Genomic DNA, 21,794 nt, shown 5'->3' with positions numbered 1-21,794 from the left:
TATATATATATATATATATATATATATATATATATATAGAGAGAGAGAGAGAGAGAGAGAGAGAGAGAGAGAGAGAGAACCTACCTCACCAGATTACTGTACAGATCAAATGAGAAAATATACAAGGGTCTTAGAGTAGTTTTAAGCTACTGAAGCCACGTAGAACTCTTTAGCTAGCAGTGTTCTCTATCTTTCAGATTTGTTTGTTTGTTTTCTTTCCCTCTTCCTTTTGTTCTCCCTCTCCCTACCTTCTCTATCAGGATTTGTAATTTTTTAACACACCAATGAACTGTCTTTTTTGTTTGGCCTTTTTCAGTATTTTCAGTCACTTATGCATTTACAAAGGTGGATTTGGATACAAGCAGAAAAATCAAAACTAGGGAGGGAGCTGAAAAAGTGAGTGATCAAAGAGTCATGCTTTCCGATTCCCTTTTGAATATAATTTTTGCATGTTTTGCCAAGAAGGGACTATATCTGTGATTAATATAGGGAATTCCCAACTGAGGAGAATGAGAGGTTAAGTAAGTGAACTAGGATCACACAACCATGTGTCAGAACTTAAGTCTTCCTAATTCAAAAGCCACCTTTCTATTCAATATGGCACCTCTTTCATACCTTTATACACACACACACACGCACACACACACACACACCTTCTGTTGTTGAAACTTTGATTTCCCTTGAAGATACCACATCTCTTTGTACTCTGGACAAGGCTATTTCCCATCACACCTGCTGCATCTATAGCCAGGCAGTGTCACTGAAATATTCTTTGCTCATCACTGACCTCTTTCAGACCTTCCCTCAACCAGGAGATAGCAATCTCCTCTCTTCCTTTTGAATTCTCTCTGACATCTTTAAATCTTCTTACTCTCATTTGTGGACCTCTAGGTCACTCTTCTTCCTCTCTGTAACTTCAATATCTGGCTTATAGTCCCCTCCTCTGTCTCAACCTTGGCCCTCTCCAATACTCTTGCCTTCCAATTCCTCAGCCTCTATGGCCTTTGTCTATACTCTGCCTCAGTCTTACGGTCAACATTTAATTAAGAGCTTACTATGTGCCTGGGAGTGTGCAGAGAAGCAGTCATATATCTTAAGACTCTCCCCTTGAAACCCCTTCTCCTAACTCAACTGAATTTTCCCCAAGGGGAAAAATTCCTACTTATGACACTCGTTTCACTGGGCTGGACTTTGTTACCAGAGGAAGTTCTAATGGAAATCAGAGAGGTAACATTAGTCAGATTACTAGGAAATGGCAATGATATAAAATAAAATCACAGACCAAACTACAAACTGTACCAACTGATTCATCCCAGCTCATCCCCTTAAGAAACAAACATCATGAGTGTCACAATAATCTTCAGCCAAACAGAAAATTTCCAAAACCTAAATCCCAGTCAAACCTCTTTTTAAAAAATCTTTCTAAAGGAATCTTTTCTAAGGAACATTGCATTTGATTGACTGATGGGAAAGCAGATTTGTATTGTGTCTGAGGATTAGACCTGGTTTCATTTTAATCACTGACCTTGCTCTTTTCCTACCTTGGTTATAAACTATCATTTAAATAAACTTGGCATTTTCAGATTTATAATTTAAGGCTAACAGTGCCCTTCCTATGGAAGACATCCAGATGTGGCAGCTGGGTAGCTCAGTGGATTGAGAGCCAGGCCTCGAGACTGGAGGTCCTAGGTTCAAATCCGGCCTCAGACACTTCCCAGCTGTGTGACCCTGGGCAAGTCACTTGACCCCCATAGCCCACCCTTACCACTCTTCCACCTATGAGCCAATACACAGAAGTTAAGGGTTTAAAAAAAAAAAAAAAGACATCCAGAGATTTAAAAATGTTATAGTGTCAAAACAGTCCCCACATCTGCAGCATAAACATCCAAGGCAACTCAAGTCCTTGGACTCACCTTGTGAGCATTCCTCCTCTCACTGTGGCGCAAGGGTGGGCTGCCATTGGTATTCCAGCCTCCTTCCCGCAAGATATCAGGACCAGAACCCTGCTGTCGAGTCTGCCGAGACACGATGAAGTGAACACGTCTTTCACTGGCCTGTGTGATGAGACACAAAAGTAAACCCTGCTATTAATTTAAATAAATCTCACACCAGAAGATGGATCACAGAACTAAAGATCTGTAAAGGTTAAAATAAAGGTTTGACGAAATAAGAGAGCAGATTTTAATAATTTAAGTTTTAATAAGAATATAGTAGAGTTGTAAATTAATATTATCCCTTTAAGCCAAAGAAAAGAAAACTTCTAGCAGCTTTTAACAATTAACAATTTAGTTGAATTAAAATAGGGACAGTAAAAGAATATAGTAAAATGAATATAGTAGAGGAGAGAAATTTAGGAAAGAGGTAGAGGAAGAAAATTTCCTAGTCTTTTTAGTTATCCTGTAGCTACCTATAATTACTACCTAAAACTGCCTATATCTACCTATAACTGTTTATAACTGCCTATAACTGCCATTAGAAAAAGTCCAGCTGACCATCCTTCAGCTCACCAGGCAAAAAAAAAAATTTATATATATATACATATATATATATATATATATGTATGTATGTATGTATCCCAAGCACCAACTAATCACCAGCAGCCACCACCAACAACCAAAATGACCCCAATGACCACACCCAGCAGCCAACTTCCCGAAACTGCCAGCAACTCACTCCTTTTAAAACCTTTTCCTACCTCACTTCCTGTCTCTATGGTTTCTACTTCCTGTCACTGTGGGCTGGTTAATCTCTACACATCTCTATGGTAAGAGGACCTCCAGGTTCCCTGTTAAATTAAAAAAGGAATAAAGAATTCCTTTTTTAAAGATCTTTGCATCAAAAGGGGCCTTGGAGATCATTTTTGTCCCACTCCTTAATTTGACAGAAGAAGAAACTAAGGCCTTAAAGAGTTCAAGTGATTGCTCAAGGCCATATAATTTAGAGGCAGAATCAGAACCAGAACCTTGATTTTAGCTACCAACCAGGGCTCTTTCTTCTATAGGATGGTGAATTCCTAATAAGACTGATGTTTGAGAATTTTCTGAGGAGGAATCATCTGAAAAAATGTTAGTATTATCAGCATCAATAAATGCAATATCTTTTAACCTTTGTCTCAAAGGGCTTTAATAAATGGTCAAGTTTTCACTCATCACCTCAGATGACAATGTTTCAGAGCATCCTACTGGGTATAGCGTGACATACTATCTACAAGGAAAAAAATCTTTTAAAAAGGAAGATGAAAAAAGAATGTGGGTAAGAGTGAGGAGAAAAAAATGTGGGAGATCATTTAGTTTTATCCCTAGAAGAATTTAAGTTTGTAACACAGAAGTAAAAATAATTATACCTGGAAAAGTCCAACAATACTTTCAGATAACAACAATAATAACCTACACATATAGCATTTGAAGATTTTCAAGGAACATTATGTACATTAACTAATTTGAGCTTCACATCAAAATTCATATATTATTATTATTCTTATACAGATGAAGAAACAGAAATTCATGGAAATTGTAACTGGCCCATGTCATATATTAAATTATTATTTTTTAAACCCTTACCTTCTGGCTTAGAACAGATACCAAATATCAGTGATATGATAAAGGCTAGGCAATTTGGGGCTAAATGACCTGCCCAGGGTCACCCAGCTAGGAAGTGTCTGAGGTCAGATTTGAATCCAGGACCTCCTGTATCCAAGCCTGGCTCTCAATCCACTAAACCACTTAGCTGCCCCTCAGCTAATCATGATTAAAAGCAGAATTTGAACCCAGGCCTTCCTGACTAGGCCTAATGCAGAACTCTATCTACCATGACATACAGAAGTCTATAAACAATCTAAAGGTACCCAGTGAAAATTATGGCAAAATCATTTCTGAGAGGATGTGAAATGTTATTTGAGCCCACAAAAAGAGACCTTGCATTTTTAATAAGAGGCTGATCATATTCTTTATAAACCATCTAGCATTTATGCAGTACTTTAAGGTTTGCAAAGTACTTTCTTTATAAATTTAATTTCTTTTCCTCTTCACAACAACCATAAGAGTTAGACATTATTACTATCCTTATTTTTACAGATGAGAAAACTGAGACATTGATTATTTAATGATTTATTAATGATTTATTGATTATTTATTTTGCTTGCTCAGGGCACCCAGCTAGTAAACGAGATAGATAGGCTTTTAACCCAGATCTTCCTGACTCCAGCTATAGTGCTTGAACTACCATGCAAATGGTATTATCTCATTTGATTCTTATGACAATCTTTACAAAGTTTTCTACTATGGCATATTTGTTTGACTAAAGATAGAAATAAAAAAGGAATGGATATAGCATGAAAGATTTAGTGTAGAAATAAGGAAGAATATCTATAATATAGATTTTTTTAATACTTCAGAAAGGTATAGACTCTTTCTTTCTGAAAACATTTCATGAATAGCCTTCAAATTATCTGAAGAAGAGAAAAGACTACTTTTGTTTTTCAATGTTCATTATTCCAGTCAGTGAACTTGTTTTCTAACCTATCCAGCTTTTCTATTGCACTTTACTTTTCACACACACACACACACACACACACACACACACACACACACACAAATATCCCTCTGCTTCTCCTTAGATCACCTACGGTTTTGATTTTTCAGAGATCTTAGTGTTTTAAGGTTCAAATGATATTGACAGAAGAATGTTGATTTTTAAAAGATGGGTTTGTGTTTTGAGGGCAAAGAATGGACTTGTGATTCCACTGGTTCAGGGAACTCTCAGATGCAGTTTGGCACATTTTCCAACACTTCCAGCCTTAAAGACTTGCCTTGATCTTTGAGAAGTAAAGTGACTTGTCCGGTAGCATAACCAATATACTGTCCGAAGCTTGACTTGAACTTGGGTCCTCCTGGTTTTGAGACTGACTCTCTAGCCATTGTGCCCTACTGCCTTTCCATCAAAGATGCTTAAGTTAATTGAGATGACTGCTGTGTAATTTCCCAGATGGAATCCAATTTACTTCTTTCTCTTATTCAATTCTTGGGTCAGCACCTTTTACAGGACACAAGCACTCATGGCCTAATTTCATGAACTGTCCATCTAAATACAAGTCTTGATCTGGGGAATAATGATGTTTCATACAGTTGATTCTTCTTATATGGGTTATCACATGGATGTCTTCTGAGTGGCCTTAGATCTCATTGAAGAGGAAGAAGCCCTGCTAAATTATGACTCTTTAAGTTATTAGCACATTGTCATTCACAAACAGGGAGTTTTTTGCCTAGGAAGGGTTTTTATAACATTATTAAGGACAGTAAGATAAAGCAGAAGAGGAAGTATGCTGTCTACATAGTGTACAAAAGGGATAACGAGATTATGCTGTACTCATAAAATGGTAAAAGACCTAGAAGGTGGGGTCCAGCACAGAGTCTGTGGAAGGAACCAGGAAAAAGTCACACAGATGAAGAAGCCACGAATAAGCTTCAATCTGTAACAAAGGAGAGAGAGTACCCACATCAGGGAGTTCACAAATCTATTAAAATTTATATGCAGCTTCATATTATAGAGAAAAAGGAAGATACTATAGAGGGAAAGCAGAGACATGATCCAATGGCATACTATGAGAGTTGATTTCTGGACTAAAACTTGTGATGTTATTTTGAGTCATATTTCTGTAGCACGTTGTTTCATTTTTTTTAAATATTAAATTGAAATACTGATCTCAGTGACAGACAAAATGAGCCTCAGTCATAAGCAATGGTGAAACAGGTTCAGAGATATCTGAGAAGACTTGTATGAAGGCTCAAGTGAGCACTAAGAGAACACTTTATACTACAACATTAACATTATATAAAATAATAATTATGGAAGGCTTAAGAACTCTCATTAATCCAATGAGCAACCATGGTTTCAGAGAAAAGATGATGAAGAATGCTGCACTACCACCTGGAAAGAGTTGGTAGAGCAAAATGTAGAATAAGGTCCATATTTGGGGGCAAGGCTAATAAGGGAATTGGTTTTGTTCGACCGTGGACAGAAATTTCTGTATCATGAATGGGATTCATCATCTGTAATAAGCCTTCCCCAAAATGACATCCTACAGTGGAATTTAGGGATCGTTTACTGATGAGATGAAAGTATCTCTTTATGTGTTATCTGGAAGCAGTCAAGCTAGTAATGCATGAATGACTAACTTTGTCACTGGGAATTATAATAGTCTATGGAAACATGTTGGCAGCTAGGTGGTACCAGACTTGAAGTCAGGAAAATGAGTTTTCCTGAGTTCAAATCTGATTCAAGATTCTTACTAGTTGTATGACCCTGGGAAAATCATTCAACCTTATTTGCTTCCGTTTCTTCATCTGTAAAATGAGCTGAAGAAAGAAATGGCAAACGACTAGCATCTTTGCCAAGAATATCTCAAATGGAGTCTTGAAGAGTTGGACACGACTAAACGACAACACAGAAACACAAATACACGCACACATACATATATGTATGTATGTATGTATGTATGTATGTATGTATTGCACCCTTACCTTCTGTCTTAATACAGATATTAAGAATCACAAAAGAGTGGTAAAAACTAGGCAATTGGGGTTAAGTTACTTGCCCAGGAAGTGTCTGAGACCAGATTTGAACTCAGGTCCTCCCATCTCTTACTTTGTACACAGTTGTTTACATCTTTCCTATAACATTAGAATGTAGGGACCGATACTGGAATTGCATTTTTGCCTTTCTTTGAATCTTAGCACAATGCTTAATATGGTAAACACTTAATAAATGCTTGTTAATGGACTAAGTTTATTGGTCAGACATAAACAATAGGGAGATTTCAACAAATGTTACATCCCTCAAGATGCCTAAATCCATTTGGGCTGATTCTGTATTTTCCAAGCAACTTTCTGATGACTCATTGCTTCTCAGGTAAGTCAATTACGGAGTCAGTGCCTTGAAGGAAAATGAAGAACATTCTGGCTTTTTGGCATAAATCAAGTCCCTTATGAGTTCAGGGCAGAGTGAGCCTCTGAAAAATCTCAAGGAAAAATCATCCCCAGGTGAGTTGTAATTGCCAGCTCAGGTAGGAGTTGGGGATTTCCCTGTGCTCTCTCTTCTCCCTAGTCCCCATCTCCACCAAATTCATTATCTAAGACAGTGGAAATTAAGAAATTTGTACCCGCTTACCCTTCTTTTCTTTCCTTCCACTCAGAGATATGATTAAGGGAAAAGAGCGTGATAGTAATGAAATAGAAAAAAGGGAGATTGTTTGTGAGTCACAGACTTTCGATTCCTGAACCTGAAATCTGTAGTTGTCAAATCCTGGCCCTTCAGCTTACTGCCTGTGTGACCCTCGGCAAGACATGGAACCACTTGTAAAATGATGAGGTGGGACTTAGATGACCTCTAAGATTCCTGCTAGCTCTAACTTGATGATTCTATAAATTTAAAGCTTAGATCTCCAACTTAATGTCCGTGAAACCTCAGACAAGTCAGTCTGTTTCTCTGGCCTTGGTTTCCTCTACTGTAAAATAGGATGGGGTTACTAGATGATCTCTAAGGGCTGACTCGAAATTACTGATCTAGGAGACCTGGCTTCCAATTTGAACCTCACACTTGCTTCAATTTTCCTCATTTTAATAACTTGATAACATTGCTACTACCATCTTTCGCAAGACTGGTATGAGGAAAGCACTTTGCAAGCTCTGTACAAATGTCAATGATTAATATTGCCCACCACCCGTAAGGTGGTCACACATTTAAAGGCAGTAAGCATCAGAAACCCTGTCAATGGGTTTCCACACCAGTTTCTTGATCAAAGTGGTATAAATGCCAATTAGCCTTCATCCATTGATTTCCATGTATTTTTTTAAAAACCCTTACCTTCCATCTTAGAATCAATACTGTGTTCCAAAGCAGAAGAGTGGTAAGGGCTAGGCAAAAGGGAGTTAAGTGACTTGCCCAGGGTCACACAGCTAGGAAGTGTCTAAGGTCAAATCTGAACCCAGGACATCCTGTCTCAAGACCTAGCTCTCAATCCACTGAGCCACCCAGCTGCCCCCTTTCCTGTATTATTAATATCACAAGTCTTAACATAGAAATTTACACATACAATATCAATATTGTAAAACAAAATTTCCTACCTTTATTTTTTTTTATTTTAAAAGAAGTTTGCTCCCAGGACTCCCCACTCTGACACAATGGATTATTTACAAGAAGTTTGTAAATGTGATAAATTTCCTTTAGAGACACAGCAAAAACTCATCAGCAGTGCCTTCTAGAAGGAACACAGGGGTGATGAATAGAGCCAGGTCCTTTGAATTCAGAGAACCAAATTCAACTGTCCAAACCACATTGTCTTTTATAAAAAGCCCAATAATCTCTTCTGCTGATCAGAGCAGTCACTGCTCATTCTTTCCCTGGTGTTTCTCATCAGATATAAGGCAAAGATTTTCAAGTCAGGTTCAGAAACGCTACATAAATAGCTCATCCAGGAAGCAGGAATTAGGAAACCTGACACAAAGATCTATGGCATTAGCTAGCTAAATGCAATTCTTGGAAAAGTATTTTGTAAAAACTGTGTCCACTTCTTTGTAGTGCCTGCATCAATTATCCTAATGAGGTTATCTTCAGTATTTTCTGAGAGAAAAAATGTCCAGAGATAAGTTGGGATAAACATTAGGAATGAATCTTGAACTGATAAGCCCAAGTTGGGTCTCTCTTTCTTTAAAGAAACTTCAGGACTCAAACATTCTGGCACAACTTTCCACTCTGGGGCAGTGTATTGTGTTGAGTTAGTCTTGGAAGAGGAGAGGACACCAGATCTAATCATCTCATAAAGGATCAAGGGCATTTTAGGCTCATACATCACATCTAGAGGCCAGACAAACTCCAAATGCCAAGGAACAGTCTGCAACAGTTATTCAAATCACATTTTCAGGCTCAAACTTCTCACTAGATTTTCATATGCTGTGTCTAGCATTAAATTATTGGCAGGAAGACTCCCTTAATAAATCACTGCTCTCTGTATACATGGAAACCCTTACTTGCAATGTTAAATTCTCAGCTCACATCAGCCACCTAAAAAGTCTGAATGCAAAGTGAGTCTGTGAGATAAGATCTATCACACCTGGTAAAATGCCAAGTATTTTCTGCAGGTGAATCCGTTGTACTATTGTTGTTCCTATTCAGTCACTTAAGTTGTGTTCAAGTCTTCATGACCCCAACTTTGGCAAAGATACTGGAGTGGTTTGCCATTTCCTTCTCTAGCTTATTTTACAGTCAAAGTAACTGAGACAAAGAGGGTTAAGTGACTTGCCCACGTATAATTAGGATTCGTACCCTAAAACTACAACTCCAAACACCCTATTCTCCTCGTGTTATGTGCTGGCATAGGGAGGATATCAATTTTGTGTAGCCCTGCCTCTGGCAATCTCCTTTTCCTGTAATGGGAGCAGCTCCAAGTGTTTATTTTATTTTATTTCATTCATTCATTCATTCATTCACTCATTTATTTGTTTGTTTTGATGCCCTTGCCTTTCATCTTGGAGTCAGTACTGTGTATTGGCTCCAAGACAGAAGAGTGGTAAGGGCTAGGCAATGGGGATTAAGTGACTTGCCCAGGGTCACACAGCTAGGAAGTGTCTGAGGCCAGATTTGAACCCAGGACCTCCTGTCTCTAGGCCTGGCTCTCACCACTGAGCTACCCAGCTATCCCCTCAGCGGTTCTTTTAAACAGGCAAGGAGAGCTTGGCCACATGGTCTTATTTTGTTAGATAATTACCTTTTTATTCCTTTACTTCTAGCAATTATTAATAAACTTTATAAAATATAACACTTGGCGTATTGGACAGTAATTTAAATCCTACACCCAGGGTCACACAGCTAGTGAATGTCTAAGGCCAGACAAGCCAGTGTCTAAGGCTCAAGAAGATGAGTCTTCCTGACTCCAGGCCTAGCACTTGTGGTGAAAATTTATCACAGCAATGGCCAGTCTCACGATAAATCCTGTCTGGGGTCAAGATCAAAAGCAGAGACCTTAAGAGATAGCCTTTTTTTATGCAAAGAAATCTGATGCCACAGTGACAGAAAATACAATCAAAATTAAAATAGAATGGATGCAAAATCTTTCACATAGATATTTCTTAATTAATGAAGAAAGTGCTGATTAAGCTGGAAAGTATAAAAATAATCTCTATGGGTGGTAACTTTATGTTTATTATTGCTGGCCTTTCCAAGACTCTGCAATATAGGTCAGGGTCTAATTGTTTTCTGCTGACAATTATGATTTAATACTAGGAGTCAGCAGTTAGATAGTCAATGTTTGCACCCAAAAGTAGTGTTCCATTTTCTTTTTTGTTGACGTTTGCACCCAAGAGCAGCCCTCCACCTCCCTTTAGCTGACATTGCCATATATAGAGCAGGGTATGGTGAGTTTAGTGAAAACTCCTGGGTTATAGGCTTAAGGTCAAAAAACCCTGTAAGTAAGATTTGATACCACCCCAAAATGTATTTTTCTTAGCTAATGCTTATAATTCTTATAAAACAAACTATATTATTTGATTATTAATTCAAGACTAATGATTATGTTATTAAAATAATCATAAAGGCTAATACTATTATAATCATAAGAGGGGATGGGGGTTTTAGACTCACACACTCTATCCACTGGGCCACCTAGCTGCCATTGTACTGTACACCTTCCTGCACAGAGCTGGACTTGGAATCAAGAGAAAGAAGTTTCAATATTGCCTTACTAGTTATGTGGATCACAGACAAATCTTAATTTTTAATTGAGCAAAAACTCTTTGAGGCCAGGGTTACCCAATGTCTGGCACCTACTTGGTAATTAATAAGTATTAAATTCTTTGATTGATCTGTAAACTAAGGATAGTAATACTTGCACTACTTGCCTCTGGAGATTATTTAAGTTGCTCCTATGAGCTAAGCATTGTGCTAGGCAGTGGGGTTAATGAATGGGCTACATAGCCAATCTGTATCAAAGGTGAGACTTAAGGCTAGATATTTTCAGAACCAAGGACAGCTCTCAATCCACTACACAAGGACCCAACTAGGCAGAGGTGGAAAAAGACAAAAACAAAACATCCCTTGTCCACAAGGAGCTTACATTCTACTGGAAGGAAACAATTTTCTATGGGAAAGTATTTTGCAAAAAGTACATGATGCAATTAAAGCATTATATAGAGAATGAGTTATTATTGCTAGGTACCAAAAAGCCAATATTTGGAGCATATAGCACAAAGGATTGTTTCTTCCCACTGATAAAGGTGCGAAAGTTGGTGCTGTTGATCATTTTCTTCTCTGTCCACCAAAATGAATATATTATGTGACAGGTGAATAGATGTCTAAAGAGGTAAAACTGACAAAGAACTTGTTAGTAAGAGGAATTATTAGACATGGAAATTTGCCTATGAGGCAATAGGTTAACAAAATATTTCTATGTGATTTTGTTGCACTAAAGCCCTCCTCAGATGGCTTGTCATGGTGTGGAAGTGAGTCAGTGGATGTGATGCCAGTGGAGTGCAAGCGTAGATAGGCCCAAGGGCATGATGGCTTGATACAGTTGGAAAAACTGCCTTTGGAGACCAGCTTTGAAACCCATCTCCACCATTTTCTACCTAGGCAAATCACTTAAACTCATGATCTTATTTTCTTAAGTGTGAAATGAGGTGTTTGGACCAGATAACCTCTTAGACCCGTCTAGCTTTCAATTTATAATACTGTGATTCTACTAAAGTGGACAGGCCCCAGGTATAGGTCTAAGGATGAATTACATAGCTGTCAGTTTAGAACTAACCTAGCTAGTTTTGGAGAGGCTCAGGTTTTCCAGAAGCTGTTAGAAAGCCACAAGGTGATGGATTTGGAGGTCTAAGGTATCTTGAAGAAATTTATGACAATATGATAATTATGTCTTATTGAAATAGATACACTGACAGAGGGACTACAACCTTCGTTCACACAAGGATTAATGTGGATTAAATCATAGACCTCTTAAAGCTATTCTTTACTTTAATTATGTCATGGACCCCTTTGGAAGCCTGGGAAAGCTTGTAGACCCTTCTTTGGAGTGATGTTTTTTTTAATATGCAAAGTGCATAGGATTATAAAGTGTATAATTTTCTTTTTTTTTGTTGTTTTTTTTTGTTTGTTTTTAAACCCTTGTACTTCGGTGTATTGTCTCATAGGTGGAAGAGTGGTAAGGGTGGGCAATGGGGGTCAAGTGACTTGCCCAGGGTCACACAGCTGGGAAGTGGCTGAGGCCGGGTTTGAACCTAGGACCTCCTGTCTCTAGGCCTGACTCTCACTCCACTGAGCTACCCAGCTGCCCCTAAAGTGTATAATTTTCATAAAATTCAAGATTAAAAATTTTTTTTGAAAAAACATTTCAGGAAAAGAATTCCTTGAATTCTTTGAATCTAGAAAATGGAATTTTCTAGAAAATTTTCTAGGAAATAGAAATTGTGAATTCCTTGAATCTAGAAAATGAACTGTTTGAAGAAAGTGCCATAAAGAAATCTCCACTGCATCAAAAGATCCAGAATGAACTTTGGAGTGTAATTGATTGAAATGAAGGGGATTGAACACATTTATTCTGAATGTAAACTCTAATGCCAAAGGGGATTGCCCCCTAATTGGCTTTTTGTCAATGTGCCTAGCAAACATTGGCTTTGTGCTCGCTCGCGCTCTCTCTCTCTCTCTCTCTCTCTCTCTCTCTCTCTCTCTCTCTCTCTCTCTCTCTCTCCTGTTTCCCTCTTATCTCTAACTATTGTAGTTTCTTCTTAGAAAATGCAATATTGTATGCACATGTAGCTAGAAGATCTTTAGAGGTATAAGATGGTTATATTAAATGATTCATTGGGGAGACGAGTCAATTCTTTATTATCTTTGTCTATTTTGAGTTAACACTGTGTTAGCTATCAAGTAAAAGAATTCACAAGTCACTTACTTGGAGAGCTCCACCCTTTTAACCCAATCAATCAGAAACTTGTGAATCCTTTAATAAGAGTTGACACCTTCAGAGGATGAGAAGTGGATCCCACAAACACTGCCCCATTGGGCAGTGCTAGGCAATTTGGCAATTTGGAAGCTGTGACTGGCCCCTGTGAAGAGGGGAAGGGACAAGAAGTGACTAGAAAAAGTACTAAAAGGCTTAATTCCTTTTGTTCTCTAGGATCATAAGCCATTTTAGATATACAAGAAATAATATTTTCCCAATTTGTGTTATGCCATTCAATATCATGCTTGGTTGGCTATTTAGTTTTAAAATTTAGGACTTAACTTTCTTCGCAGCAAGATCAATAGCTGAGGGATTCGCTACTAATAGCTGGCTGAGGGATAGTTTAGAGATAGTAAAAGGTGAAGTAGATTATCAGAATATTATGGATGCTCGTCAAATCCTCATGGTTGCCAAAAATGTAAGGAATTAAATTAAGGCTTTGACTAAATATTTTTTTAAATTTTAAAATAATATGATGGTATATTACAGCTCAAGTCAAAATGACTTGTAATAGCTTTTATTTACAAAGAGATGGAAAGAATGATAGTAGAGAAATACAAAAGAGGGTAGAGAAGATGCCTAGCCTATCACACTAAATATTGCTCTGGTGCTTGGTTCAGCCTGGCAAGGCTTGTTAACCCTCAACTAGAGTTCCACCCATGCAGCCTCTTCCAATTAGGGAAGGCCTCTCTGAAACTAATCTCTCTCCAGAAGCCAGGAAAGGAAAGCCAGCTACTCACTCACCCAAGAGCCAATTCAAGAGCCAAGGTCCCAAGTCAAGCTGAGGCCCAAGTCATAGCTCCAAGCCACAGTCCCAGGCCAAGATCCTCCAAGCTGAAGATTCAAGCTGAAGACAACTTCAAGCTGAAGCCTTTTTGTAGTCAATTCTTGTACCTTCCCCTCTTCAGAGGGGTCAATCACAGCTTCCAAATTGCCTAGCACTGCTCAGGGGGGCAGTGTCTGTGGGATCCACTTCTCACTCTCTGAAGGTGTCAACTCTTATCAAAGGATTCACAAGATTCTGATTGATTGGATTAAAAGAATGGAGCTCTTCAAGTAAGTGACTTGTGAATTCTCTTCCTTAATGGCTAACAAAGTTAACTCAAAATAGACAAATAGAATAAAGAATTCCCTTTTACAAAAGGAAGTCAGTTATATAATTATAAAACATTTTTTAAGTTCAGAGTCTCTTGAGTTAAGGATCACTATTTTAGAGAGATATATAGAAATTTTATTAACTGGAATTTAAAAGTTATATCATTTTAATTGTTTTCTTCTCTGAATCTTGACATTCCCAAGTAAGATAAGGAAACTGTGAGTCTGAGAGATGAAATATTATTCCTCATACATCACACTCCAAATTCTCCTTTGTATTCACTGCCTCTTGTGTCTGTCTCTCTTTTGTTCTTCCTTCTTTCCTTCTCTTCAAATTCTTAGTTTCTTTCAAGGCTTGGCTCAGATACTACCTTATATATGAAGCTGATCCTGATTTCCCCCAGCATACCCAATGTATCTGGGGCCCTAAAATTATCTTGTCCTAGCTTTAGCAGCCCTTGAGGAGAAGTGGAAATCTATTCCCACCAACTGACACTCATAGGGCATGTAAACCAGCCTAGATAAACAAGCAAGACACTCTCAGAGAGGAATTAGAGCAACGGTCGGCAACCTTTTTGGCCGTGAGAGCCATAAACGCCTGCAGAAGGAGGAGGATGGAGGTGGAAGGCGCTGGAATATGGGGTGGGGGCTGAAGGGCCCCCTGGGGCACATCCTGGGGCTCTGCCCAGACTGGTCGGTCAGGAGGTGGAGCCAGATATGGCTCAAGAGCCATACGTTGCCGACCCCTGGATTAGAGGATATGTGTGTTAGTTTGTGACACTGCCACCATCAGCCCTGCTTCCAACCTATCCCACAAAGCCATCACACAAAGCAATGATTCTTATGGAAATGTGACCTGAGATATGCTTCTGCAGGTGCTGTGGTACCTGCCTCCTTAACAGCCACAGGCACTGAAGACCAAAAAAGAATTTATGCCATCAAATTCCTTGGCACTTCCAAATGGTTCATTCAAAATGGTCATGGTTCTATCAGTGGAAATGTCCTTAAAAAAGATGCATTGCCATCTTCTTTGTTGCTATTACCTAAGGACCATGAAGCTGTTTCATCTTTCATTGTAGGGTCTTATATCCATTTTGCAGTTGAAACCTCTTTTAAAGTCAACTAGATGTTGGATAGATCAAGCACTGGTACTGGAGTCAAGAAGACCTGAGTTCAAATCTTGCCTTAGCTACTTACTACTGGTATAACCTTGCACAAGTCACTTAACCCCATTTGCCCCAGTTTTCACATCTATAAAATGGGAGTGATCATAATAGCTGCTACCTCCCAGGGTTGCTATGATAATCAAATGACATAATTGTAAAGTGCTTTGCACTGGGCTTCATACATAGTAAAAGCTATATAATGTTAGTTGGTATCATCCTTGGTTTTCTCACTCTTTTAGAATGTGAACTCCTTGATAGCAAAGACTGTCTCTGATTTTCTATTGGTATCCTCAGCTCTCAAAACATACTAAGAGCTTAGCAAATGTTTTTTTTCATTCATTCAATCTATTGTGTATAAATATCCTGCTATCTTCTTTAATAGAAGCTAAGCTCTTTGAGAGCATTTTAGTCTTAGAAGCCCAATACAGCTCCTGGTACATAAAAGACAAGTGTTTGTTGATTGATTTGATTGATTGACTAATAAGGAAAAGAGCTGGCACAGGCGCCAAGAATTTTACTTGTAGCGCTCAGAGGCCAGTCAATCAGAGCTCACGAAGAGCTACTCTGGCTCCATGTTCCATGCAGTTTTGTTCTTGCCGTAGATCACACTGCTTTCATTTTCTCAGGTTAAGTCTTTGTCATTCTTCTACCTACGCTATTTAGGATCTTCCCCTGGCCCTCTGGCCCCCTGTTCCCCACAGATCCATTATAGTTCTCTTTACAGCATCTGCTGAAATATTCTGGTGTCTCTTTTTGTTGAGTGCTCACCTTACTTAGGAAGGCTGTATGGCAGCACACATCAAAGGACAAGACAAAATCAAGTGTTAATCCAAGTGGGGACACTAACAAAGAAGCAAGAAAAAGACCAAGACCACATACTAACTTCCACCAGAGAAACTGTCATAGTTCTAAATTCGAAGAAATCTATATTTCTGCTCCCAAGACAGTACCTAGTGTAATGCTAAATGCCACCTTTCCCATCCTGTGGTCTTTAAATTTTTAGTAGGTTCCTGCACCATGAGAAGTCTTCAAGACAAGATGGTACCTAAAAAGGCTTAAATTATGCATTAAAAAGATACCTGACTTTGTAGTCTATGTTGCTAAATCTTTCACTGCATAAGGCTGGAATTTCTAAGTAAATAGTGTTGGAGAACTGGGAGGCCTTTGTTAAGCCCAGTGTAGCTGTATCATTGTAAGCTGGTCCTTTAACCAATCTCCAGCTGCTTTCAGACATCTCAAACTGGATGTCCAGTAGATATCTTAAACTGAACATGTTTAAAACACACCTTTCTCTCTGAATTCTCCAACCGTGCACACCATCCTTGTTACTGTAGAAGGCAACACTATCCTCTCAGTCCACCCAGCCCAACCTAAGGATCATCCTTGACTCCTCACCCTACCTTCCCCATATCCAAGCTGGTGCTGAGGCCCATTCATTTCACCTTTGTAAAGTCTCTCGAATATGGCCTCTTCTATCCTCTGACACTGCTGCCACTCTAATGCAGACCTTCATCACCTCAGCCTGGACTATTTCAATAGCCTACTGCTGGGTATGCCTGCCTCAAGTCTCTTCCCACTCCAGTCCGTCCTCCATCCAGCCATTAAAGTCATTTTCTAAAGTGCAGGTCTGACCATGTCACCCCACCTTCTCCCATTCCCCATCTTATTAAACTCTAGAAGCTCCTTATCACCTCCAAGATCAAATATAAAATCTTCTGGCATTCAAAGTTCATCCTAGCTCCCTCCTCCATTTCTAGACTTCTCACCCCCTATTTCCCAACATGCATTCTTTGATTTACTGACACTGCCCTCCCGGATGTTCCACAAAGAAGATATTCCATCTTTTTGGTTCTGATATTTTCTCTGGCCATCTCCCATGCCTCAAATGTTCTCCTTTATCTTTGCCTTCTGGCTTCCTCTATTTTCCAACTACAATTGTACAAGAACCCTTCCACAACCCCTCTTAATTCTATCTGTTAATTTATCTTATATATAGCTTGCTTTATATATATCTATATATATATATATATATATATTTGCATATTATCTCTGCCATTAGATTCTGAACTCCTTGAGACAGGGACTGTTTTTGCCTCTTTTTGAATTCTACAATGCCTGGCACATAGAAAGCACTGGAAAAATATTTATATATTGATTTAAACTCTTAGTGCCTGGAGTTGGGACAACCTGAGTTCAAATCTAGCCTCAGACACTTCCAAATTGTGTGACTGAGGGTGAGTCATTTAACTCCATTTGCATAGCTCTTGCCCATCTGTCTTAAAAGGTAGTAAGGGCTTAAAAATGAATGAATAAATGAATGAATGAATGAATGAACTCCAAGCATCTGGGCAACTCTGTAAGACTATTACTGTCAGGTCAGTGGCCAACAGAGGGAGTTTCCACACTGAAGAAATTATGAACCCAGATCCAAATACTTTGGTGAAAGAATTCCATAATCAGCGTGATTCTCCACAACCACACCCATTCTCATCACTTGTGTATAAAGGAATGGATAATTTGTTTTTGTGAACTGATTAGTATGGTTTGAATCATGATTCTGCTACTTCATATACTTTTGAGGGCTTAGTTTCCTCACCTGTACAGGAAAGGGGTTGGACCAAATCATCTAAAAAATCCCTTAAAACAAAATCTGAGACTATGACCTAAATTCCTTTATTACTGATAAGCCCATTTTGGATAGAAACCTGCAGATTTTAGCAATTCTACTGTAACATTCCTTTAAATTGATCACATGGCTGATGTTTTCAAAATTATTAAGAAACCGACCCTGGAGGGAAGGCAGAATCACATCCAAGTTGCTAAGGAAATGACCTTCACATAACTTGAAGCTTTCAGTTCTCTCATGCCGGGGCCCCCCTTTACTCTGGGCCCAACATTTGGGGTCTGGCGGAATGAGGGCCGCTGTTGAGTAAGCAGAGGTTGAGACCCAACAAATGTAGTCTGTCCAATTCAAAACATTTGTGGCTTCTTCTGTAATAACTCTTCCCTGAAATCATGTGGAAAGAACCAGAGTGCGTGGTACCTTAAGAGAAAACAGGACCAAAAGGACATGCTGTCTGGGAATTCTTCTGTTAGGCAAATGTGATTCATGAAGTACACACAGCAGGCCAAGGATGGCTGAGGATTGGTTGGAAATCTGGCCTTCTCCCTTTGATGGGGCAGGCTGTTTAATTCCATCCCCCTTTCCCTCACCCCCACCTCAGCCTGGTGTGTATTACAAGAATGGTAGAAATATCCACATTTGAGAATTAACAAGGGCTTACTTAGCTGGGTTTTTTCAACAGTGTTTCATTTTTTCCATTTCTTCCCCAACTAGCTTTTTGGTGGTATCTTCCCCAGCCCACTCTCCTGCTCAGAAAGCAAACTGGTTCTGTTTAGTAAGCAAAAAGAAATGTTTTGAGAAATTCCCATTGTTAGGCAAGATTTCGTTTGAAAAATTAACGTCCTTTGGCACACAGTTGGGGTTTTTTGTTTTTGTTTTTGCCTCTCTTGATAAGGTAAGAGGAAAAATCCTGAATTCAATTAAGATCTTTTCAACTGACAAAGATGGTGAGTTGACTCCGTAGACTCAGTTGTTGGACTATGATATCTGGGATGGTTTTTTTTTTCTTCTTAAAACTTAAAAGGCATTGGGTATGGCGCAGACAAAGTCAAAAGCCCTAAAATAGACTTTAACTACTTGAAGGCCTAAAGATAGTTTGTTGTCAGATGGTTTTTCTCCTGAATCTAAAATTGCACCACGTGTGACCCCAACAAAAGGAAAATCAGAATGGCCTTTTCCTTTTCAATGAGTTTTCCATTTTCATGCATTTGGCCTGTTATGTGCCTGTGGAATGGTACCAACATTGAGTTGCCCATCCTCATTGCATGCAAATAGTGCTTTATTTCAAAGTTGTTTAGCCAGCTGTGTTTAAGATTCTCCAAGGAGCCTTCAAAGGCCTGGGGCCTCAAAGAAGGAAGGGAAAAAACTCCAGAGTGCCATGGGGACAAATGGCATTTAAAAGAGGATTCGCTGTTGATACTCTTGGCAAATGATTTCATGAGGAATCCCTGGGAGGTGGAGCTGATGGGGGACAGCTTCATTACTGCCTGAGCCAACCATTTGCCTCCAGAAAGAGAATGGTTTTTTCAGATTCTGACTTTGCTTTATATTTGGCCCCCAGTGGGAGAGTCTGCCACAGCACACAGAGGACGGGAGGTTGAGAATTGTATTGCGCCGGTGAGAATAGGAGCCTTGCTCCTCTTTAAAGCCAAGGTCAGAAAAGAAGGGACTCCTGCACCTGATGAATGATGTGAGGTCAGGCAAGTCGCTTCACTGCTCTGTGACTCGATTGCCTCATCATTAAAATAGAAATATCACCACACGCTCTTTAGTCTCCTTCACATGAGTTCAGATAAGCAAATATAAATGAAGCACTGTCAACATCTAAGAAAATAGCTGGAGCCTAAGGTAGGGGCCTTTCTTGGCTAGAACCTTAGAAGGACTATTCCTTGAGGGAGGGATTATGCCACATGTAACTCCTCATGGTGCCCTAGTCTCTCCATAAATGGTGCCAGATTACTGATGATTTTATCAACCTCCTATGATTCTGTAAGTTCAGGATATTATTAAATACAGTTTAAAGTCTGAGCCCCCAGAGAGGATTTCCTTTGCTGAATATAGGAGTGCTTTTGTACAAAGTCTGCAAAATTATAATGACTCTAAGAAATAACAAGAGTTTAAAAAAAAGCAAACATCAGCAACACTTATGTTGGGCCTCAGTTATATCTCACTTAGGCTCAAGGATATGAATTCTGCATCAACATGAGGGCTGCTATTTGCTTGATGAAGTGAATAGTTATTATCTCAATTCTACTCAGGGCACCCTGGGGGTGGTGGGGTGGGGTACAGAAAGAGGAGTAAGTAGAGGGGATGTCATACTCCTGAGGCTCTTATCTGCTCCAGGTAGGGCTCCTCCAAAGAGAACCCAAGACTTAGTCTTACCCTAAAGTAGCCTTTGTTTCTAGCACTCCTAAAAAAAGGCTACATTGGGATTTCTTGCAAGAATGGGTCAGAATATGCAAGGATCCTGGATCACTGAGGATAGTGTGTATTGCATCTCAGTTATCATTAATGCAAATCAGGCCTCCCTAAACTCAACTATGTGAAATCCCTAATATTGTGACACACCTTCCACTACTGCATTATGGCATGATGTGGTGAATAGAGAACAGGTCTGGGGGCCGAGAAGCCCTACATTAAAGTCCTTCCTCTGGTTCATACTGACTGGCCAAATCTGGGCAAATCACTGAAGCTCTCAGTGTCTAACACTATTAATTTCAGAACAGGTGTCAGTTTGCCTTGATAAAAGGGAGTCTTCCTCATTAGGAATTCTCTGTGCCAATGAAATCACAAGTTCAGTTAAAAATAACGATAACAACAATAATAACAATAACTCACCTTTCTACAACACTTTATAATTGACAAAACACTTCCCCATAGAATCCCTGTGAGGTAGACAGAACTAATATCATTATTCTCATTTTATAGGTGAGATCATTGAGTTTCAAAAAATCAAATTGCTCATGACATATAGCTAATGTTAGATCCAGGATTTGAACATGAGTCTCTGGCACTCTTTTTAGGACACAGCCCGACCAATATTCATAGCCAAATGGATTGATCATTATAATAACTGGGTAATTTTCTTTTTCTTTCAATTTTTCAATTTTTTTTCAAATTTCAATTTTTGTTAGGGGCCAGCTCTCATGAGGAACATTCACAGCAACAATCCCTGACATGTACAAAATCTAACATTTTCTCCCCTAAAGAGATGACAAGTTATGTATGGGGGTAACAGGGATGGGATGGGATGGAAGGGTATTGGTATTCCAAGAGAACTAGGAAGGTGCAGAGAGTGGCCACTATGACCCACCTGGATCAGCTGGGCGGCTCTTTCTGGGCTGCCATACCGAAGGTCGTGTCCATTAATGGCTAAAACTCGGTCATTCTCCTCTAGCTGACCATGCCGGTCGGCCACACCACCATCCAGGAGGTTGAAAATGAACACTCCAGGTTCATCCACCTTGCGTACCAGTTTGATCCCAAGCTGCTCTTCTGGGCTGCTCTTGTTCAGGATCACATGAAAACTGTCATCACGGGGGCTCTGAGTCTCAAATGTCAATCCACTGGTCCTGCTGCGGTATTTTTGTTCCCTTAGGACTGTCAGCCGGAGCACCTGGCAAGGCTGTCTCAGGAGACTCAGGGCATAGTTGTGAGGCACACTGCTAATGTCCATGCCATTGACCTAAGGGCAAAGGAATATAAAGTTAGGGTATGGGCAACAAGAGCACAATTAATTAATTATTGATTAATTCCTTCCTTCCTTCCTTCTTTCCTTCCTTCCATCCTTCCTTCCCTCTTTCTTTCTTCCTTCCTTCCTTCCTTCCTTCCTTCCTTCCTTCCTTCCTTCCTTCCTTCCTTCCTTCCTTCCTTCCTTTCTTTCTTTCTTTCTTTCTTTCTTTCTTTCTTTCTTTCT

General features: G+C 39.3%; 1 protein-coding gene across 2 annotated transcripts in view; it reads right to left on the bottom strand.

The window, feature by feature from the left end:
- The window catches only part of LNX1 (ligand of numb-protein X 1), a 121,368-nt gene that overhangs the window by 23,413 nt on the left and 76,161 nt on the right, over nucleotides 1–21,794 (bottom strand). For both annotated transcript variants that reach the window (XM_044681248.1, XM_044681249.1), the window contains exons 5-6: nucleotides 21,192–21,563; nucleotides 1,914–2,054 (exon numbers count right to left, since the gene is read on the bottom strand). In XM_044681248.1, coding sequence (XP_044537183.1) covers nucleotides 1,914–2,054; nucleotides 21,192–21,563 — 513 coding nt within the window. The remainder of the gene's footprint in view (nucleotides 1–1,913; nucleotides 2,055–21,191; nucleotides 21,564–21,794) is intronic.

The sequence above is a fragment of the Gracilinanus agilis genome, chromosome 6 (assembly GCF_016433145.1).
Source record: "Gracilinanus agilis isolate LMUSP501 chromosome 6, AgileGrace, whole genome shotgun sequence".
In the NCBI taxonomy this organism is placed as follows: domain Eukaryota; kingdom Metazoa; phylum Chordata; class Mammalia; order Didelphimorphia; family Didelphidae; genus Gracilinanus; species Gracilinanus agilis.
Note: the sequence above shows the minus strand (reverse complement) of the source record. Positions and strands in the feature narration are given on the sequence as shown.